We start from the raw sequence: 19,717 nt of genomic DNA, 5'->3' as shown, positions 1-19,717 counted from the left end.
GAAGGCCAGACATGTCTGGCCCGGAGGGAAGACGCGTTCTGCTCTGTGAGGCAGATGGAAATGACTGCTTTAGGCCAACGAGTGTCCTAGAAGCTGCCTGGTCACTCCTCGTCGCGGTTTTCTGAGCTTCGCAAAGCCGTCAGTGACAGCAACATCATGGCAGTTCCAGGTATGAGCCCAGACCCCGTTGTACAGCAAGCGCAGAGAGGGTAAACTGAGGCATGACATCAGCCCCAGCGCAGGGGCCCTGACCTCAAGCTCCTCTTTTCAGGAGGGATGTGAGGTGCTTCCAGGCCGCTCGCCCCGCGCCCGGCACTCAGTAGGCGCTCAACCCTTCTTCAGTAATGAGAGCATCTCCAAGCCGTGCGCGCCATGAGCGGCGAAGGCACCTGGAGAAGAGCCCCAAGAGGGCCTTCTTGCGGCTCTGCGCCACTTCGCGCCCCTCTGAGGACACTGAGTCAGAGCCGACAGGCGCGGATGCGGGAAAGGGAGGGAGGGGCGCGGGACTGGAGCAGAGCGGACCCCGGGAAGCGGATGGGGAGGGTCGTGGGGAGAGGAGGGGCGGGTCGTGCGGGGAGGAGGGGCGGCGCGGGAACGGAGGCGGGAGGGGCGCAGGGAGGCGGCGCGAGCGGCTGACGTGGGCCGGGGTCGGCGCCGCTGGCTGCGGCACAGCGTCCCCGAGCGAGGACCGGCCGCCGCCGCAGCCGACTCGAGCCGCATCCTCGCGGGCTCCGGCCGCTCGCGGAGCCGCCATGGCCCCGGCCCTCTGGCCGCGCGTCGGCAGCATCCTCTGGCTCGCCTGCCTCCTGCCCTGGGCCCCGGCTGCGGTGGCAGCAGGTAAGGCGCCGCGCGGGCCGGCCGCCTGTCCTCCCCCAGCCGTGGCGCGCCCGGGGCCTCGCCGCGAGCCCGGGCTCCGGAGCTGGCCCCGTGCGCCCTGCGCGCAGCTCCCTCCTCTCCCGAGCCCCGGCACCGCCCTGCGCAGGGGACACGGCCAGCTGGGCGCCGCAAGACCCTCTCCTCTCAACCCTCACCGCTCTCCCCAGAAGTCGCCTCGCCACTCGGGTTCCCCGCGCCCCTCGCTTCCACCTCCAGATGGGCCCTGCCCTGGGAACCGCGCGCCGTGGCCCGCGCATCCATCCCGATACTTGGGGACCTCGCAGCCGCCGGGAGTGGGGGAGGACGATGCGGGGAGACCGCGAAGGTGCGAGGTCGGGCCCCGCGCCACAGCCTCCCAGGAGGCGCAGCCGGGTTGCCCGCGGAGCAGCACTTTTGCCTTGAGATGTCGCCGTATCTGGAGGGCCTTTCCACGTTGTGTTGACTTCGGGAAGGACGCGGTTTTGGAGCCCAGGAGGCCAGTCTGCCATTTCCTCTCCGGGAATGATTTCCAAAATGGACCCCGAACATGGGCCTTCGGGTCCCACTTCCGAGTCCCCCGCCGCGCATCTACCCTCCCCACCGCCCACCGCCAGAAGGCCACCACCAACTTTTCTGCCTTATTTTGGTGACAAAAAAAAAAAAAAGGACCCAGATTGGAGAGTTGTTGGGGGACAGTTGGGACGTAGGCAGCCATGGGAGGGGTGTTAAATATTATCCAACAGTTTCCATTACCCGCCTTAAAAGAATGGGAGAGAGAGGAAGAGATTGAAGGCAATTTTGTGCGATAAAAGCCAGAAGGTCAAATAAAAAAACTTACATCTCAGGGATGAAATAAGAGAATTTTGTGGGAATTGTGCTTGGTCAGGATCACTTACTTTGCCCTAGAAATTCATATGGAAGTGGGGTCTCTTGTCCATTAGGTTACATGTATCTAAAATGACCAATGTGGCCTAAATTATCCAAAAAAAAAAAGGGGGGAATTAATTATTTGGAAGTCATGTGTAGTCCCCAGCCTCCTTGTTGCATCCAGGATATGGTCAAATTGCTGGGAATGGGGTCGGGGGAAACCCAAAGGGGAAAAATAAAGGCTGGGTCGCCCCTTCCACCCCTCCTGGGGTTTGGGTCACCTCCCGCAGAGGGCTTCCTCCGCCAGGGGTTGAAGTCGGAAGCCCATGCCCTGGACCATTAATTAATTCCAGGTGGTGTTCTCCCGACCTCAGAGGCATCTTGGGAAGTGTTTGGGGCTGTCAACAAGTGCAGTGGGGAAAGACCGATGCAGCCCTTTTCTGGAATATTCAGGGCCCCTCATGCGGTGTTGTCAGGGAAAACGAGGGTGCGGTGAGCCGAAGCCCTCGGGCCTGCTCATGGCTTTTGCTCCCAGGGCTCAAGCTTTGCAGCAGTGGCCACGAAGCATTTTTCCGTGACCCTTCCAGCGTTCGGTCTTTCCCGGCACCTGTGGCACTCCAGAAGCCCCTCCGTGGCTACTGCATACTCCAAGGCTGTGGCATCTGGGCCCCCAATCTCAGAAAGATGGATCTGGATGGGTAGGGTAGACAGGACCTGGGCTTAGTTCCTCCAGCCACAAGTGGCAAAGCCTTCACGGTCCATTTCAGCCAGGACATAGACACTTCCCAGTGTCACCCAGAAGCTATGAAACATCTGCTCTAAAAAGATAAAAGAAAGCTTGAGAAAAAGCGCGTTTGGAGGCTTCTTGTGTCTGGACAGGTGGGGTTCTCCCAGGACCTGCGCCAGTATCTGCGCAGTCTGCAGTAGCCATGGCCCCTCCCCCACCCTTTGCTCCTCCCCGCCCCCCATCCTGCTGCCCTCCGGATTCCATTCCCCTGGCAACCGATCTGCGTCGTGCTGACACGCGCCAGTCTAGCTGCCGATGCTGGATGGCCATTAGCATGCAGCCAGCCGAATGTCCTTGCCACCTGCCAGCCTCACATCAGCCCCCATTCTTGGGCGAGAGAGGGGCCCGGGGGCGGGGTTAACAGGAGCAGAGGGAGAAGGGAAGACATGGCCTCTTATCCAAGCACCTTTTTCTGACCTTTCTGGCCAAATGCTGTCTCTTGGCCAGAGGGAGATAGAATAGAATTCGGTCAGGGTGGTGCAAATCTGCTCGTGGTCCCAGGGGATCAGGGGACTGGGTCCCTCAATGGAAAATACGCACCTTCCTCTTGGGGAAGCTTCTGCCACAGCATCTGGAGTTCTCTCTTTGGGACACGGGCGAGGGGAAAGGCTGGAGCAGTGAGGGCAGGCAGCGTTGCCATCGGCTGTGTGGCCAAGTAGAGGACACTCACCGCTCGGTGGCCAAGTCCAGCAGGTCTCATGAGGCATGACCTGTGCTTCTGGGTTCCCCCAGCCCCTGTGGGGGTGGGGCCCGAGGACAGGGTTCAGCCCATATCCCCGAGGTGAACAGTCTCCTGGGGGATTGCCAGGGGGGCGGGTGCCTCTGCCACACCCTTCTCTCCAGGGGCCACTCAGAGGCAATGTTGGACACTCACTATGTTCCAAGCACTCTGCTAGGCACAGGGGAGATGGAGGTGACTATAGCCCCCAACAAGCTTGCAGTGCAGTGGGGACAGTGAAACTATCATCTGAACATGGAGTTGTGACAGCCGTGTGCTCAGGCTGTTAGGTGAGCACCAAGGAGGTGAGGCATTCAGGGAAGGCTTCCTGGAAGAGGTGATGTCTATGGAAAGATAGATGGAGGAGGGCAACGGGGACAGCATGGGGGGAACTGAAGAGGTAAAGTGGCCGGCTACAGTATGGGTGCACCGACACGTGCATCTGGGTTTCACCCTGAGAGTGGCCCGTGATCAGATTACCCGTGCTGGAAGCCCATTGTTGGGGGTGGCTGAGTGCAGGGCAGGACTAGAGGCCAAAGGGCAGGGACAGGATGTGGCATGGCCCTGAGCAACGTTGACTACGTGATGAAGAGGAGGGGAGGGTGCCCAAGGAGCAGTTAGGGTGGCAGCGGTCTGGGGGTCGATTCCTGGGACAGCCAGATCCTCTAACCCCAACACAGGTGCTGGGTGAAGGCAACGGTCGGTCCCTGGAGGAGAGAGATCCAGAGGGTCTAGAGCGGTGCCATCCAGCGGGACTTGGGGTGATGAAGGGGATGTTCTAGAGCTCTGCCATCTAGCAGAGTAGCCACCAAACTACCTATGGCTATCGAGCCCTGGAAATGTGGCTAGCGCAACCGAGGAGCTGAATTTTTAGTATTCATTAAATTTGACTAATTTTGACAGACTTAAACTTAATTACACGTGGTCAGTGGCCCTTGTATTTATTACTCGGCACAGGTCTGGAGCCCAGAAAGTAGGTCTGCGTCGCTGGGGTCCATCAGCGTTTAGAAGGCGCTTGAAGGTGAATGGGAGTGAGTTGGCTTAGGGCTGGCAGCCTCTCCCTCCTTCCTTCTGACTCAACTTCTCTACCCAGAACCAACGTCTACCCAGAACAAACGCTGGCCCTTCGGAAATCTCACCTGCAGAGGAAAACCACAAACGACAGGAAAAGAGTTACGGCTCACGTTGCTAGATGGGGTTAGCTAGCCGGATTAGCAGGCGAATGCTGAAATTCATATCAGTCCAACCACGGACGGACATGTTTTGGATGTATTATCAAGTGGAAATAAAACAAGTAAAGCAATTCAGTATTGTTTTATGCATGAAAAAGAGACATGAGGACAGCCACGTGGCCTCAGCGTGGTCTTTGGGAGGCAGGATATAGGACATTTTCAATGTTCTTATGTACATGGATCACTTGTATGGTGAAAGCAAGCCTTAGTTTTAGAATCTTACCTTGTTTGTATGGTAAAACATCATGTGGCCTTCTAAAGCAGTTGAAGAATTAATAACTTAGAAAAATACCTATGATACAGAATTGGGAAAAAAAAAAAACCAATAGAATATATAATCTCAGAGTAAGGGCATGACTTTAAAAAATAGTAGGGAATGTACAAATATGGTAACAATAGTTGTTACTTATTATTTTACTTTTTAGTAAAATGTTTTAATATTTCTACTTTTCTTTGTTTTCAGGTTACGATTAATCATCCCCTGGGTGTGGTCGGGAGGGGGCGGGAAGGGAGTGTCATTTAAAAGACCTCTAGCCTGGCCTCTGCCCCATATGCTGAAGTCTCTTCTCTGGTAGCAACCTGCAAGACTAATTCCGGGGTTCCCTGTAAGAGATGTGTCCCCAGTAGTTCAAGTTCCCCAAGGAGTCGACCCAACTGGAATCACAGAAGTTACAGCAGTCCCTGGCAGGAATCCCGAAGTCACTTAGAGCAGTGAGGCCCAGTGGAACTTTCTGTGACAGTGAAGATACTCAAAATCCACAGCGTCCAAAATGGTGCCCACATGTGACCACTGAGCCCTTGAAATGTGGCTAGTGTGGCTGAGGAAAGTGGGTTTTCAGTTTCGCTTGCTTTTACTCGAGACTTAATTAGCCGCGGGTGGCTAGTGGCCACTGTATTGGACATTGTGGATCTAGAACTTCTCACTTTACAGATTTAGAAATTCAGATCAAGAGGCAAGGGGGCTTGGCTTGGCTTGGCTCTCCCTCCCACGGCTGGTTCTTCCACTATCGAGGCGGTGGGCCTCTAACAGGCTCGGCTTTGTGTTACCGATTGGAATTTTGCTTGATGTTTGAACTAGTCCAAAGAGTGAGCGATGGCAGGCATTTCTTAGCAGCAGCTGCCTTCAAGTCCCCGTGATATGTGTGAGCAGTCATTTTCATAGCTAAGATGTAAGTCAGGTTGGGCCCATGCTACACATATCTTCTGTAACATGACCCGGGGACATGGAAAGAACATTGTATAAATTGGTGTCAATCGCTCTTGAATTAAATCCAGTTTGGCAAGAAAACACACTGTATTGGACAAGTCACTTGAGCTGCCTGGGCTAGTTTCTCCACCTGTAAAGGAGAATAACAGAAGCTAGCCCAGAGGGTGCCACGTCCCCTCCTGAAATGCAGCGTTTGTTTCTGGGCTCCTAGGCCTGTACGAGCTCCACCTCGCCGCTGACAGCCCCGCCATCACGGGCGTCGAGGCAAGCATCACGGCTAGCCTGGTGGCCAGTGACAATGGCAGCCTGGTCCTGCCCACCAGCTTCCACTCCTACCGCTTCCACTGGCTCCACACCCCACTGCTGCTCACGGGAAAGAGCGACGAGGCCTTCAGCTCCACCATCCGTGCGGTGGGGAACGCGCCCGGGGACTTCCCTGTCTCCGTCTGGGTCACCGCCGCCAACTGCTGGATGTGCCAGCCGGTGGCAAGGAGCCTCCTCGTCCTCTCCATCACAGGTGAGGACCTTCCTTGTTTGCTAATTTGCCTCCAGACTCTTGGTGCAGAGAAGAAACAGCCGGCCTGGCTAGGAATCACAGAAATGCAAATTAGACCCATGGTTCCTTCTTTGTTGGCGGTGGAGTTAACGGAGGATCAGAAAATGTCAGAAAATGGTAATACCTGTTGCTGGCAGTGTTGTGCTTAAATGGACACTTAAGTACATATTGCTACGGGGGTATAAATTAATACAACCCCTGGGAGAGCAGCTGATCTATATGTATCAGTGGTTATAAATTATTTTACTCTTTGGCCCATTCATTCTCATTCTCTCTCTCCCCCAACTTCCCTCCTTCCAAGAAGTCCCTGCTTTCTTGGAGTTCCCAGTCTCTTAAAGAGTTTATCTTCGGGAAATACACCTCCACTTGGGTAATGCTTTATGCACAAAGGATCTCACCGCAGTGTTTATAATAGAAAATATAAACAAGCTAACTATGCAACCGTAAGGGGAGAAGATAAGTATATCGATAGAACTCGTACAATGAGTAATAATGACCTTTACAAAGAGTTTGTAATGTCCCGGGGGAACACGTGCGTTTGTAAAATTTTAGAAAGCAAAACACAAAATTCTATAACCAATTTGATCAGCTGTGTTTAGTGCACCATGTACATTGACATTCTTCAAAATGTCAGCGGTGGTTGTATTTGAGCGATAGGCTGTTTCCTTTCTTTTCAATCTACTTTTCGGCATTTTCCAGATAAGCTTTATCGAGCACGCCTTACTCCCTGCTTTTACAGTGAGAAAAATCAGCTCTTAAATATTTTTTAGAGAAATGGCCGCAGAATGAAGGTCTTCACCCAGCTCGGCACGTTAGGTGTGGAGATGTGATCGATAGAACTACTAATTTGTGTAGGCTCATCCAAATACTTTGAAATATTTCTCCAAATTTTCTTCCAAAGCCTGCGCCTTTCCTTCTGGTCCTGGACATCTTTGGTGCTAGAAAGTTTCGGGTCCTGGTCAAAGGGATGCCGAGTGAAGCTGTGCATGTCACACCTGCCTTGAGTCTTCGACAGTGCCTACACAGCAGGGCGATGACTCGGAGGGCATGCGCCTCCGGATGCAGTCACCTGCAGGGTCCCCCCTTGCCACGACCTAGCTGTGACAGCCAGAATGTCAGGGTGGGGAAGAGGCCGCTCTGCCCGCTGGCTCCGCCCTCCAGCCACCTCAGTGGACTCACCTTCCCTTGGTCTCTCTCTCCCAGAGTCCCTCACGGGGAACATTGTTATCATGCAGAACACGTCCCTGCCCTGGCCCAACTATCTCGCCAAGACAGCCCTTAAAATCTCCTTCATCCTCCATGACCCGAGCAACTTCTTCAAGACGGCCTCCTTTCTCTACAGCTGGGACTTCGGAGATGGGTACGTCCTTACTCACTCCCCTCGATGCCCCCAATGCCTTGGCCCTCGGCAGTGGCCCCGTTGTCCCACGCAGGGTGCTTCATACTCCCCCACCTTCGCCTGCTCACAGTCTCGACATGCCCGGAGCACCTGCCCTGTGCCAAACTCGGGGTGTATGGCAACGAGGTGGCGAGCCAGTCACGGGACCTGCCTTCGAGGTGCCTGATGAAACCACAGATTGTACTAGAAACTTGAAAAGACTTAAAAAAAAAAACGAAGAGAAAATTTCTCAGTGTTGTCAGAAGGGGCACAAAGATCAGAAAAGCAGAATGATGATGAATGGGGATAGGGAGAGGAACTGGAAATGCAGACATAAATGTATTTTTTTTAAGTCTACAGATAATTTGCAGCAGCGCAAGGCAGCTCAATGGAACAGAATAGAAGAGGCAGAAACAGCCTAAGTTTATATACTCATTTAATAAATTATAGAGTGGTACTTCTAGCCAGTGAATATAGGTAAATTAATAAATGGTGCAAGGGCAGTAGGCTAACTCTTTGGGAGAAAAACAATTTGATCCCAAACAAAAGCAACTCCAGATAGATTTTAAAAATTAAACATAATGAACCAGGACTAGGCCAAAATGTAGGTGATTATGCCATTGGATAAGTTAGCAGTGGGGAAGGCATTTCTAAGAAGAAAAACAGAGGAGGAAACTGTAAAGGAAAAATTGTTAGATTGGGCATCACCAGATTTATAATTCGAGTGTGAAAGAAGTAAGTCAAACCGAAGACAAAGGTTAAAGAGGGAAAAATATTTGGGAGATATGTAATACATAAAGGTTTGGTAAACTTCATATATAAAAAGCATTCACAAATCAACATAAAGATTTTCTTTATTATTAGACTCTTAAAAAAGTGATTCAGGTAAATGAAGGGGAAAAGCATGATGTTACACATCTTATACATTGTATCGTAATTCGTGACAGGGTGGGGGTGGGTTATGATCCTCTCTGGTTTACAGATGAGAAAATAAGGCTTAGCGTTATCTAGATAGGAATCTGGAGCCGAGAGAAAAGCCAGATGCGTCTTAACTCCAAACTTAGTGCCCCTCCCCTCCCCAGACTCTGCCTGTCTCTAACATACGGCCTCTCCCAGATTCCTACCTTCCTGGTAGGTGATGGGTACCTGTTGCTGGGAGTTCTCCCACCTGTAACTTACATACACGAAAACGACCAGCATCCCCTCTTCCCAAGCACGGCCCACCTCAAGCCCCGGCGTGCTCTGGGCGCTGCCGCTGTGACGACGGGTTTGCTCATGAGGTGTTGGTGGCCGAGCGAGTTGCCATACAGCCCCCCCCACCCCGACTCGGAAAAGCCACGTGAGTCCCCTGTCCCCTCCCTGTCCCCTTACAGCACCCAGATGATCACGGAAGACTCTGTGGTGTATTACAACTATTCGATCATTGGAGCCGCCACCGTGAAGCTCAGAGTGGTGGCCGAATGGGAGCAGGCGACGCTGGGTGCTGCTGGGAAGGGTGTCGCGCAGAAGACGGGCGACTTTTCCACCTCGCTGAAGTTACAGGGTGGGTGTCGGGGGGCAGGGCTGGCGCAGGTGGAGTGCTTTTTATTCCCCCCGTCATGTTGGCTTCTGGTCGGGGGCACAAAGCACAGGGGGCTGTGCCCCAGGGTCCTGCACGGGGATGGGACCCAGAACCCCGTCTCTCCCTGGCTTTGGTGAGGGGCCACTGAGGCACCGCAGCCGAGTTCTTGGTTGTGCTATGGTGATACTAATGGGGTGGCCCTTCGCGCACGCGGCACGGATGGTAGGGGACTGGGGGACTCCGAGCCACTCGGGCTCTGGCGCCTGCTGCGGACAGGAAGGCAGGGGCCAGGCATGCCCTGGACCGACTCGCAGCTGCCCTTGGGGGAGGGCTGGGGAGGACAGGGTGGTGGTCACTTGTCTTCAGTCGCCAGGTTACAGGGTCCTCTCTGCCTTTCAGAAACCCTTCGAGGCATCCAGGTCTCGGGACCCACCCAACTTCAGAACTTCCAGAAGATGACAGTGACCTTGAACTTCCTGGGGAGGTGAGTGAAATGGGAATTCTCGTTCTGCGTTCGGCAGAGGGACCTGCGTCCTCCAGCTTCTGAGTCGGCGGGCGGACAACGCCACAGGCTCCCGTTCCCTCCACGCCGGTGGAAAGCCGCCTCGTCCTTTCAGATCCCGCTCCAGCGCCACGTCCCCCAGAAAGCCCGCGCAGCACGCCACGGGCGTCCCCGTTGGTTCCATTGGCCGGGCGTCCCGTCGGGATCCCAGGCCGTCTCTTAGGCACCATTCTGTTCTCTGGTCCGGAAGGTGTGAGGCAGAGGCCAGGAGTGCTGTCCCGGAAGGGACGCTGAAGCTCACGGCCACCTGGCCCTCCCAGACTTGTCCTGCGTTCACACTCTGTGCCCTGCCGTCTCCCCACAGCCCTCCTCTGACCCTGTGCTGGCGTCTCAAGCACGAATGCCTCCCGCTGGAGGAAGGGGAGTGCCACCCCGTGTCCGTGGCCGGCACGGCTTACAACCTGACCTACGTCTTCAGAGAACCCGGGGACTACTGCTTCAGCATCCGGGCCCAGAACGTCATCAGCAAAACGCATCAGTACCACAGGATCCAGGTGTGGCCCTCCAGTAAGTGTCACCTGCCCTTCTGCTGCAGAGTCACGCGGGCGGCAGTCCCCTCTGCCGCCAACGCCGCCGAGGCCGTCACCAGCCGCCCCTCCAGCACCAGCACCATCTACAACCCTACTGGCCCCAAGCGACACCATCGACTAACCACTCACAGCCTCCCGCCCCCAGATCCCACTGGTGCCTCCGCCTCGACAACCAGCCCTGGCCCCACTCGTCCTGCCAACACACCCTCGACGCCAGCACTGCTGGAAACGCCACCGGCCAGCGCGGCCGGCACCACACGTACCACCGTCCAGAGCCAGCAGACGGCCCCGTCGCCGCTGCGCCCTTCCCGTCGGCCCTGCGGTGAACACCCCTCCGGCCAGCACCCAGGCCATCCCGCCACGACCCTCCCACCGGCCCCACCCCTCCCGCCACGCCCCTCCCACCGGCCCCACCCCTCCCGCCACGCCCCTCCCACCGGCCCCACGCCCCTCCCGCCAGCCCCCGCGCCAGCCGGCCGGACCAAAGCCCTCACGGCTGAGCCGCCCCAGTGTCACCCCACTGCCAGCCCTCTCAGGGCCACCGCCATCTCTGTCAATGTCCCTCCCACATCACTGACAATGTCACATGCGTCTCCAACACGAAACGAACGCTCCCTCACGGAACCGGCCCCACGATTGCGATGCACCCTCCCCCACCCCCACTACCCCCGCTGCCCCCCCAGCATCTGGTCTCCAACACCGCGCTGTCACCACCACCAAAACTAGCGTCCCCCACGGTGACGGCCGGACCCCCAGGGAGAGCGCGAGCTGCTCAGTGTGCAGCACAGTCTCCGTCCTTCAGAAGGACGCCCGGCCTTGCCCCTCTGGGATACCCTCCAGCCATGGTCAGGCCCAGCCTGGCTTACGGTCACGGCACAAGCCGATGATGGCATCGGGTTCTATCCTTCACTTCCAGGGGGACTCTTCTGTGACCCCGGAAAAGTACTTCCTTATGTAGAGAAAGATGGATCCCAGACCCCTAAGGGACAGGTGCCCAGCCAGGTCCCACCTGAATCGTACAAAAGGAGAAACTCTCCCGGCGGCTCTTGTCCCCAGGGTTGGCCCTGTAAGTGCACCAGATGCTGTCACTGTCCCTTCCAGTCTCCTTAGTCCCTCTAAACAGTTGTGCAGACGTCGCATTCCACTCCGGGCCCTGGCCGACCTTGGCCCGGCAGACTGAACTGTGGGTGCTCTCGGGGAGGGGGAAGGCTTGGCCCCTGCCTCCCCCAGCACCTCCCGGGCACTAAGTGCCTGTGATCCCCTTGAATTCTGTGGACAAGAAGGCGCTCCGGGTAATCAATGCCACCTCTTCTTGGGACACAGGTCCTCATGGCATTTGGTGGAGCCCGTGTGCAGGGAACGTAGCGGGAGGCGGAGGGGGACTCACCCTCGCCGCTCACCTGCCGCGCACCTGGCATTCATACCTCCCCTCGCCGCATCCCCACGGCAGCCTCGTGGGTCAGCACTAGCCTTAGGCAGCCTGGTCGGAGTCAGGATTCGAACCCAGGACCGCCTGACTCCAGACCCTGGGCCCTTCCTGCCCTGCCACGTGGCGTCCTGAGGACGGGATCAGTGTGTGGCCCTCGAACTGCCAGACGGTGAAGGGCTTTGGCGGAGGCCACGGGGCTGCTCGCGTGTCTTCTCTGCGTGGCTTCCCATCCCTGGCGCAGGTGCCCCACGGGAGAGCGAGGCGGAAGCCGCGGCGCCCTTGGAAGTCCTTCGCGGTCGCCCGTGGCATGTGCTGCTCACTAGGAGCGAGCTGCACCTCTCGAGAGTCGCCGTCGGTGCTCGTGGGCATGTTTTGAAGCGCCTGCGTGCACCAGCCGGGTTTCTGTGAAGTCCCGGCTGGCCCTCGGGGGGCTGCCGAGCTGGGGCGCGCGCACAGACGGAACAGGCTCACGCGGGCGCTCACTGTTCTCCGCCCCCTGCGGCCTGAGCGCTGGCGTTCAGCACCCTCTACCCCGGCCCGTGACCTCGCCCTCTCTCGCTCCTAGGCATGCAGCCGGCCGTGTTTGCTTTCCCGTGTGCCACGCTCATCACCATGGTGCTGGCGTTGATCATGTACCTCACCCTGAGGCATGCCACTCACCAGAAGGACATGGTGGAGGTGGGTGCTCGGGGGGCGGGGCCTGGACCGCTGGGCCCGGAGAGGATGAGGACGCAGAGGGTCTGTGGGAGGGCAAGGGGGCCAGGATGGAGGGCCTGGGAGGGGTTTGGGCAGCGGCGCGAGGCCCCAGGGCTGGGGCAAACGTGCCTAAGAGGCATCCACGGACCAGGAGTTGGCTTCTTCCCGTCCAGCCTGCCTCCCGTGCTCACCCCTTGGTGGTAGCCGTGCCCGTGAGCTGGTAAGGGGGAAGGCAACTAAAACAGGGAGCCCCCGAGAGCCGGAAAGCCGAGGGCACAGTGGAGGGCCGCGTGGCGCCGCCGGCCGCTGGGCCCGTGTGGCCACCGGAAGGGGCTCCCAGCGCCGGGATTGACCCCTGGGGGTTTTGTTCACCGTAGGTGGCTGATTTTGACTTTTCTCCCATGTCCGACAAGAACCTGGAGCCGCCCACCGGGGTCAAGTGCTGCTGTCAGACGTGCTGCCGGCCCTTCTTTCTGGAGACGCCCTCTGAGTACCTGGAGGTCGTCCGCGGGAGCCACGGGCTGCTGCCCCCTTTCTACAAGTCCGCCAAAACGTACACGGTGTGAACGGCGCGCCCGGCCCGGCTTTAACTGTCTGCCGACTCAACGTTTTGGGCAAGGTGGCGCCCGCCGCCCAGCAGGGGGTGTTCACGAGTCAGGGCCATCCGTCCTGGCCAGCCATCCATCTGTACAGTCTGGCTGCTGCTCCCAGCCGCCTCGGTCACGCCCCTTAGCCAGCCGTCCCTCTGTAGAGTCCAGCCGCTGCTGTCCACGCCTCCCGGTGAGCCCCGCCCCACCCCTCGCCTGTGAAGGGGCCCCAGGCGGGACCCGGCACTGGACGAGGTCCCTCCTCTGGACGGGTGTGCCAGGCCGCCCCTGGCGCAGTCCTCCCACATTCGGGGTGTCTGCTGCCCATCCGGGAGCCGAGCTTTCCTCCCCAGGCTGCCCCGCCCAGGTCAGAGAGCTAGGAGGACGGTCACCGACAGTTAAGGCTATGTGACGAAAGGCCGTGCATGGAGACAGGTGTGTACGTGCACACACACATCACGCACAGGCCACACACGCATCGCACACAGGTCACGCACGTCTCAGGTGATTTCCTCTGTATCAGTTCAGTAGGTTGCTGGGACGGACCCCGAATTAGAACTAAGGTGAAATCGGACCTTCTGCACTTGGCCCCAATAGCTCCCGGGCCTGGCCCCTCCCTTTGCATGCCGCCGCTGTGGCTGCCGGGTCCCATTCTAAGGACATCCCGTTCCCTGCCCGTTTCCTGGGGGCTGGGTGCGTGCAAAGTGCTTTATAAATGATACTTTTTCCTGAGACCACTGAGGAAAAAGCCCTTGAAGCAGAAGAGGAGTCGAGCCAGTGGGGACACGGCCTCCCCGGGGGGCGAGGGGAGGGTGTCCTTGTGCGGCCAGCTGCTCCCAGGGGGGCCTTGAGAAGGAAGAGGCAGGGCGGGGAACCAAGCCCACACTCCTCTCCCTGCCAGCCCAGAGGCTGGGGCAGGCGGGGCAGGCGGAGCAGGTGGAGAGGGCCAGTGGTGGGTGCAGAGGGGACCACCACAAAGCCCCGTCTGCCCGCGCAGGGGTGCCGGGAGCTGCCCAGCCTGTTTGGTGGGGAGCAGGGCTGAGGGGCGGAGCTCTGCTGCTGTCATCGGTCGCGCCCAGACCTTGTGCAGTAAACGGCCTTCCCTGTGCTGTGCATCCCATTCTCATGAAGCCGCCATTGCTGCTGAATAAAGCTTGCGTGCCCTGAGTGTAGCCAAGCCTGCGCCAGGCGCCTCGAGGCTCTTTCTTTTTCTATGCACGGGCATTTGAGGGGTTCTTGGACATTTGAGGGGTTCTCGGCCATGGCAGGACATCCCTGATGTGCTCTCTGGCCTCGTGGACGGGCCGGAGCTGCCGTCTGGGGCCGCTGGCCTTGGCCAGTGCTTTGCACCGGTGGTTCCTAGGCCGCTGCTGGGGCTGCATCCCAGACTGATCACACTCTGACGAGGTCTCTTGGAGTAGGGTCTGAGTGCCCCTGGGTGACCAGCGTGCAGCCAAGTCTGACACTGGGCCCACCCTAGATCAGAGCGGGATGTTGGCTGTACCTGGGCACTTACTGAAAATGCAGATCCTTGGGCCGCGCCCCAGCTCCGAATCAGCGCCTGCGGAGGGGGTTGGCCACCTGTGCTCCCCCAGCCCCGGGCTTCCGGTGCACCCTCGAGTGTGAGAACCCCTGGTCTCCAGCAGGGCTTCTCACACGTGGACGTATGTGAACACCACGGGCGGTCTTGTTCAGGGACACGGCCTCTCTCAGGATGTCTGGGGTGGGGCCCGTGATTCTGCATTTCTAACAGATTCTGGATCTGCCGACGCTGCTGGTCTGAGGACCACACTTTGAGCTGCGAACGAACGTCTGGTCTGCACCCTTCCTAAGCTCTTTTTCTTCTCCCAGAGTTTTGGCAGTTTTTCCTCATTGCCTCTTCTCTTCTGCCACCCCAGCCCCCAGCGCCCAGCGAATGCACCCCGAGATGGACGTGGGGGGGAATGGACTCCGCCCCCACTGTGCCGCTCAGGGAGCGAGTGAGCAAAGCCGTCCAGGGAACTCCCAGGACTAAAGCGTCACTGGCGTGTGAGACGGATGTTGCCACACGGACCTCTCCTCTGACCCCTCACTCAGGGGTCAGCCGTCTGCCACCAGCAGCTGGACGAGGCCTGGGGCGGATTCTCGGGTACAGACACACCCCGTTTCATCGTACTTTGCTTTATCGAGCTTCACAAATTTTACATTCTTTACAAATCAAAGGCAACATCCAAAACATGTCCGAGGTATGCCCGCCTCACTCAGTCCGCTTGGGCTGCCGGAATGAAGCCCTCCGCCCGGGCGGCTTCGACAACAGACATTTATTTTCTCACGGTCTTGGAGGCTGGAAGTTAGAGCTAGGGTGCCGGCAGGATTGGCTTCTCCCGAGGCCTCTCTCCTTGGTGTGTACACAGCTGTCTTCCCCCAGTGTCCTCAGTGTGTCTGAGTCCTAAGCCCCTCTTTTTATAAGCACACTGGTCAGACTGGGTCAGGGCCACCCTAAGGGCATTATTTTAACTCAGTCGCCTCTTTACAGGCGCTACCCCTACCTACAGCCACGTCCTGAAGGGCTGGCGGTGAGAACTCCAACATTTGAATTTCAGAGGGATGCAGTTCCACCCCTAAACACACTGATCCCAGGCTGCCGGCCTCTAGGACTGAGAACAGATTTCCGCCCCCGGTCTGTGGTGTGTTTCGGTGGCCACAGGACATGCATACACCTCCCCACGTTCATCACAGCCCCCATCCATCCAACAGGAAGTCCTCCAAACCAGATCCTGCATCGCTAAGCAGATATAGTACAATCACTATTTTGGCATCAGTATTTCAATATAATTGGCTTCCTTTGTAATGCTATCATTTCATGTTATGCTTTTAAAAACCTTATCCCGAGGGCTTGATCCGACTGGAGACAGGCTCACGGTGCTAAGAAGGCTTTGGGGCCCCTGTAGCTGTTCCCTAGAGAGATCCTCAGGGACACAGGGGTGAAAGAGGACTCTGCTTTCTTCTGGCCAGAGGAAAGGATCCTTCTAGGGGCTCCGAAGGCTGCTACCTTGGGCATCTGATCCGTGAGATCAGAGGCCAGACCCGCACAGGCTGTCTGCCTGCAGTGCCCAAAGTGACCAGCAGGTGGCAGCCCTGCCTGGCGATGCTCCCCACTGTCCCTTTCCAGCAGTGGCTGGTGGGCACCACAGGAAGACAGAAAGGGCGTGGAAGACGCGGGTCCTGGCCGCTGTGGCATCTACAGACATGCACACACCTGTGCACATGTCCGCTGTGGCATCTACAGACATGCACACACCTGTGCACATGTGTGAACATGCTGCACATGCCACAGGCACGTCCTTGCTTGCACAGAAGCAGAGCAGCCCACCTGGGAGTCAGTTTCCAGAACATTCAGCCCTTCCAGGAGGACGAGGCATTTCCCAGGGCTCTTGTCCGTGGGAAGTCCTTTCAGAAGAGGGGATCCCCTTTGTTCTTCTTCATCTCTTCTTTCCTAATTGCTTTTCTGAGGTGCCCACAGGTCAGCATGAGCCAACAGCTCCAACCACAAAAATCATCTAATTGCAGTTGACGTGGGACGTGGGCTGAGCAAGCAGGGATGTGAGTCCTAGCCTGGCTCCCGAGACCTTAGGTGGTGACTCAGTCAGTTTTTCTATGTTGCAAGATCAGTATAAAGAGTGAATGCTTTCAGCTCAACAACTAAGGCAAACAACCCAATTAAGAAATGGGCAAAGGTCTTAAGCAGACATTTCTCCAAAGAAGCTATGTAAATGCCCAGTTAGCCCATGAAAAGCTACGCAGCAGCGTGAGTCATTCGGGAGATGGGACTCAAAGCCACAGTGAGGCCCGGCTTCGTGCCCACCTGACGTTTCCACCCCCACCCCCACCCCCCCATCTAGAACTGGGCTCCAGGATCCTCCTCAGGCCTGCCCTCTGACCGGAACCTCCGGAAGCTTCTCCTTCATGGGAAACCTCACCTCCCACCCCTGGGTGCACAAGCTAAACACCTGGGAGATGTTGATTCTCGCATCCAACCTGTCAGCTGGTCCTATCCGCTCTCTTTCTAGACTACGCCTCATACCCACCCCGTTGGGCTGTCTCCCCTGCCAGGACCATTCCTCCCCTGGGGGGGGGGGCTGCTCACTGGCTCCCCTGCCCCTTCCCCCGTGCAGTGGCCTCTAACGACATCGGCTGGACCGCTGTGTGTCCCGGTCCGTGGCTCTAAGAATAGGTCCAGGCCCTTCATGCTCCACGGGGTCTCCCAGCCCCTCCCTGCCGCCTTCCCACCCCACAGCTCTTCCCTTAGGTCTCGGAACAGGCTGCAGGGATTCTCTAGGACTGCTGTAACGCCCTGCCACACACTAGGTGGCTTAAAGGGACGGAAATGTACTGTCTCGCAGCGCTGTGGGCCAGGAGTCCGGGGTCAAGGAGTTGGTGGTGCCATCCCTTCCCGAGGTTTGGAAGGACAGCCAGCTCCAAGCCTCTGTCCTGGCTCTTGGTCCTTGGCTGGCGGGCAATTCTGCGTTCCGCGTTCCATAGACGCGTCACTGCCCCCTCCACACCACCTCTCCCGCTGTCCCCGAACTCCTTCCTCTCTCAGACAGACGCCAGTCACTGGACTTGGGGCTCGCCCTAAATCCAGGGGGATCTCGTCTCCCTATCCTCAACTAATTGCATCTGCCGAGACTTTATCTCCAAACGAGCTCACATTCCGAGGCTCCAAGTGGATGTGATTTCTGGGGGACAGTATTCAACTCACTTCACGGGCCCAACCGGAAATCACCCGGAACGCGATGACCAGTGAGGGGGACCCCAGGGCCTCTGAGTGAGAGGAGCTCGGCGGACCCAGGAGCAGGAGCGGAAAGAGCCAGGCCCGCTGCGAGCGAAGGCGTGCGGGGCGCCCTTCAGTCCGGAGAGGCGGGTTCTGAGCCAGCGTTTTGGAGACTGACTGATCAGCAAAGAGCCCTCAGTGAGGGCAGCGGGGCTTTGGCTTTGCTTTTTCTTTCCTCGCCGCCCAAGCCCTGCTGTGCTTCCAGCAATGGCCCGCAGGGGGCGCGGCAAGCCCGTCTGCGAGAAAGCCGGCCGCTGAGCGGGGAATGGAAGGCCAGGCCTCCTTCCAGACTGTCCCCGCTCCGGCTGCAGTCTCTGGCTGGCACCCTCGGCCCCAGGTCCCCAGTGGGTCTCTGACCAGGCGCTGGGCCACTCCTGGCCTGACCCTGGGGCAGGAGCCGCGTCGCATCTTCTCACCAGCAGAAGCCGCAGCCTCTGGCCCCAAACAGAGGTCGGATCGGCTCAAAACCCTCAACGCCCCCTGCGCCCCGCTGCGTCTCCCAACCTTTAGCAGCACGTGCAGACCCGCGGTTCGGCACTCCAGCCACGCCCGCTTACCTCTCCCGTGCGACACGCTAGGGCACTGGCCCCTGGGCGGCCGCACGTGGTCTGATCACGTGCCCCTGGCCGGCAGGCTCACCCTTCATTCATTCAGCAGACGTCACTGTGCCAAGGGCCGGGAGCGCAGCCACCTGCGAAGCGAGGCCCGGCGTGTTGCGGCTTCCAGTCCCCTGATGACCGACGTGGAGCCAAGAACCACAGGAAGAGCCGCCAGCTGGGGCCTGGCGCAGAAGAGGCCCCAGAGCCCCGACTCCTGGCGGCAGTCCGCGCTCTGGTGGCCGCGTGTGGCTCTTCCACAGGAAAACCAGGAGCGGCCCCCGCCCCCCTCCACTTCCTGGGCTCGGGCTCCCCAGGGCGATGTTCCCGGGTTCTGAGCTGGGGGGCGGTGAAGGCAGCAGCAAACATCCCAGCGGGCGCCTTCTCCGGGCCCCCGGCACCAGCAACACCCCCCGCCCCAGGGTCTTCCTGCACGCCTTCCTCCCTTCCACGGAAGAGAGACCCTAGTCGCCTGGCTCTCGAGATGCCTGCAGACCTGCGGTCCAGCCAGGGTCCCCACCTCCCTCCCCTGCAGTACCTTTTCCCTTTTGAATAGTCTCCTTTCCTAAGAGCAGATGGTTTTTATCTGACACGTTTGTTTTTATTTGAGCGGACATGGCTGGAGCGGAAAAGGGTGGAGCGGGCCACGTGGAGCTGCCCACCTGTCTTAGGTTAACGCAGGACTCACGCCCGTGGGGGGGAAAGTGCTTTCCTGCCTCAACGGACGAGACCTGACGATGGGTCCTAGGAATACGGCACAGCTGAGCCATCCCAGGGGACGTCCCCTTGCATCCAGCCCTCGCCAAAGAAGCCAGGAAGCCATGCTTACCTGATACGAAGACCCGGAGGCAAAGCAACACTGAGGCCTGCTCTCGGGTTGGAACCAGGAAGGAGAAAAACGCAACAGGAATGAAACGCAAGTTAATAAATTAATTGCTCAGTGAGTTCTCCCACCTGAGCAGCTCGCCCAAGGTCTTGAGTCGGGGAATGGGCTGGCGGGCTAGGATTCGACCTCCTGGCTTGCTGGCTCCCATGATGCCCTGGGCTCCTCCTCCTCAGGCCTACAGAGGGGCCCACCTGTCCTGGGGGACCAGGAAGACAGAGGCCAAGCCCAGGGGCTGCTCTGAACACCCAGGGGTGTCCAGGCTCCAAGAATCAGGAGGGAGGAGACCTTACAGCAAGGCCAAGAGCAGACACGGAGGGTTCAAGCCCTGTCTCCCCCATTCTTGCATCTTCCCAACAGCCCTGCGGCGTAAGCCAGGCAGGGCAGCCGGGCTCAGACCTGGGCACGCCACGTGACCTAGGACAAGTCACTTTGCTCTTCTGAGTCTCATTGCCTTGTC

The 19,717-nt window shown here is 58.2% G+C and overlaps 1 protein-coding gene across 2 annotated transcripts; it reads left to right on the top strand.

Annotated features, from left to right (window-relative positions):
• Positions 1-709: 709 nt before the first annotated feature.
• Positions 710-14,142, top strand: TMEM130 (transmembrane protein 130). 2 transcript variants are annotated; one of them, XM_016155227.2, is made up of 8 exons: positions 710-837; positions 5,878-6,183; positions 7,426-7,582; positions 8,974-9,143; positions 9,561-9,645; positions 10,028-10,230; positions 12,248-12,360; positions 12,792-14,142. In XM_016155227.2, the coding sequence occupies exons 1-8, from the start codon at positions 753-755 to the stop codon at positions 12,942-12,944; spliced, it is 1,272 nt and encodes a 423-aa protein (XP_016010713.2). In that variant the 5' UTR covers positions 710-752; the 3' UTR covers positions 12,945-14,142. The 2 variants fall into 2 exon arrangements, with proteins under 2 accessions (XP_016010713.2, XP_016010711.2); XM_016155225.2 differs by having other exon boundaries at positions 12,756-14,142.
• The last annotated feature ends 5,575 nt before the right edge of the window (positions 14,143-19,717 follow it).

Source organism: Rousettus aegyptiacus, unplaced genomic scaffold, assembly GCF_014176215.1.
Source record: "Rousettus aegyptiacus isolate mRouAeg1 unplaced genomic scaffold, mRouAeg1.p scaffold_m13_p_7, whole genome shotgun sequence".
In the NCBI taxonomy this organism is placed as follows: domain Eukaryota; kingdom Metazoa; phylum Chordata; class Mammalia; order Chiroptera; family Pteropodidae; genus Rousettus; species Rousettus aegyptiacus.
This window is presented reverse-complemented; position numbering and strand designations above follow the sequence as displayed.

Excerpts from the sequence above, each read along its gene's own strand:
- TMEM130 (XM_016155225.2), top strand. The coding sequence starts at position 753 with ATGGCCCCGGCCCTCTGGCCGCGCGTCGGCAGCATCCTCTGGCTCGCC. Across the intron at positions 6,184-7,425 it reads CCTCGTCCTCTCCATCACAG|AGTCCCTCACGGGGAACATT; the intron begins GTGAGGACCTTC and ends TCTCTCTCCCAG. Across the intron at positions 7,583-8,973 it reads AGCTGGGACTTCGGAGATGG|CACCCAGATGATCACGGAAG; the intron begins GTACGTCCTTAC and ends GTCCCCTTACAG.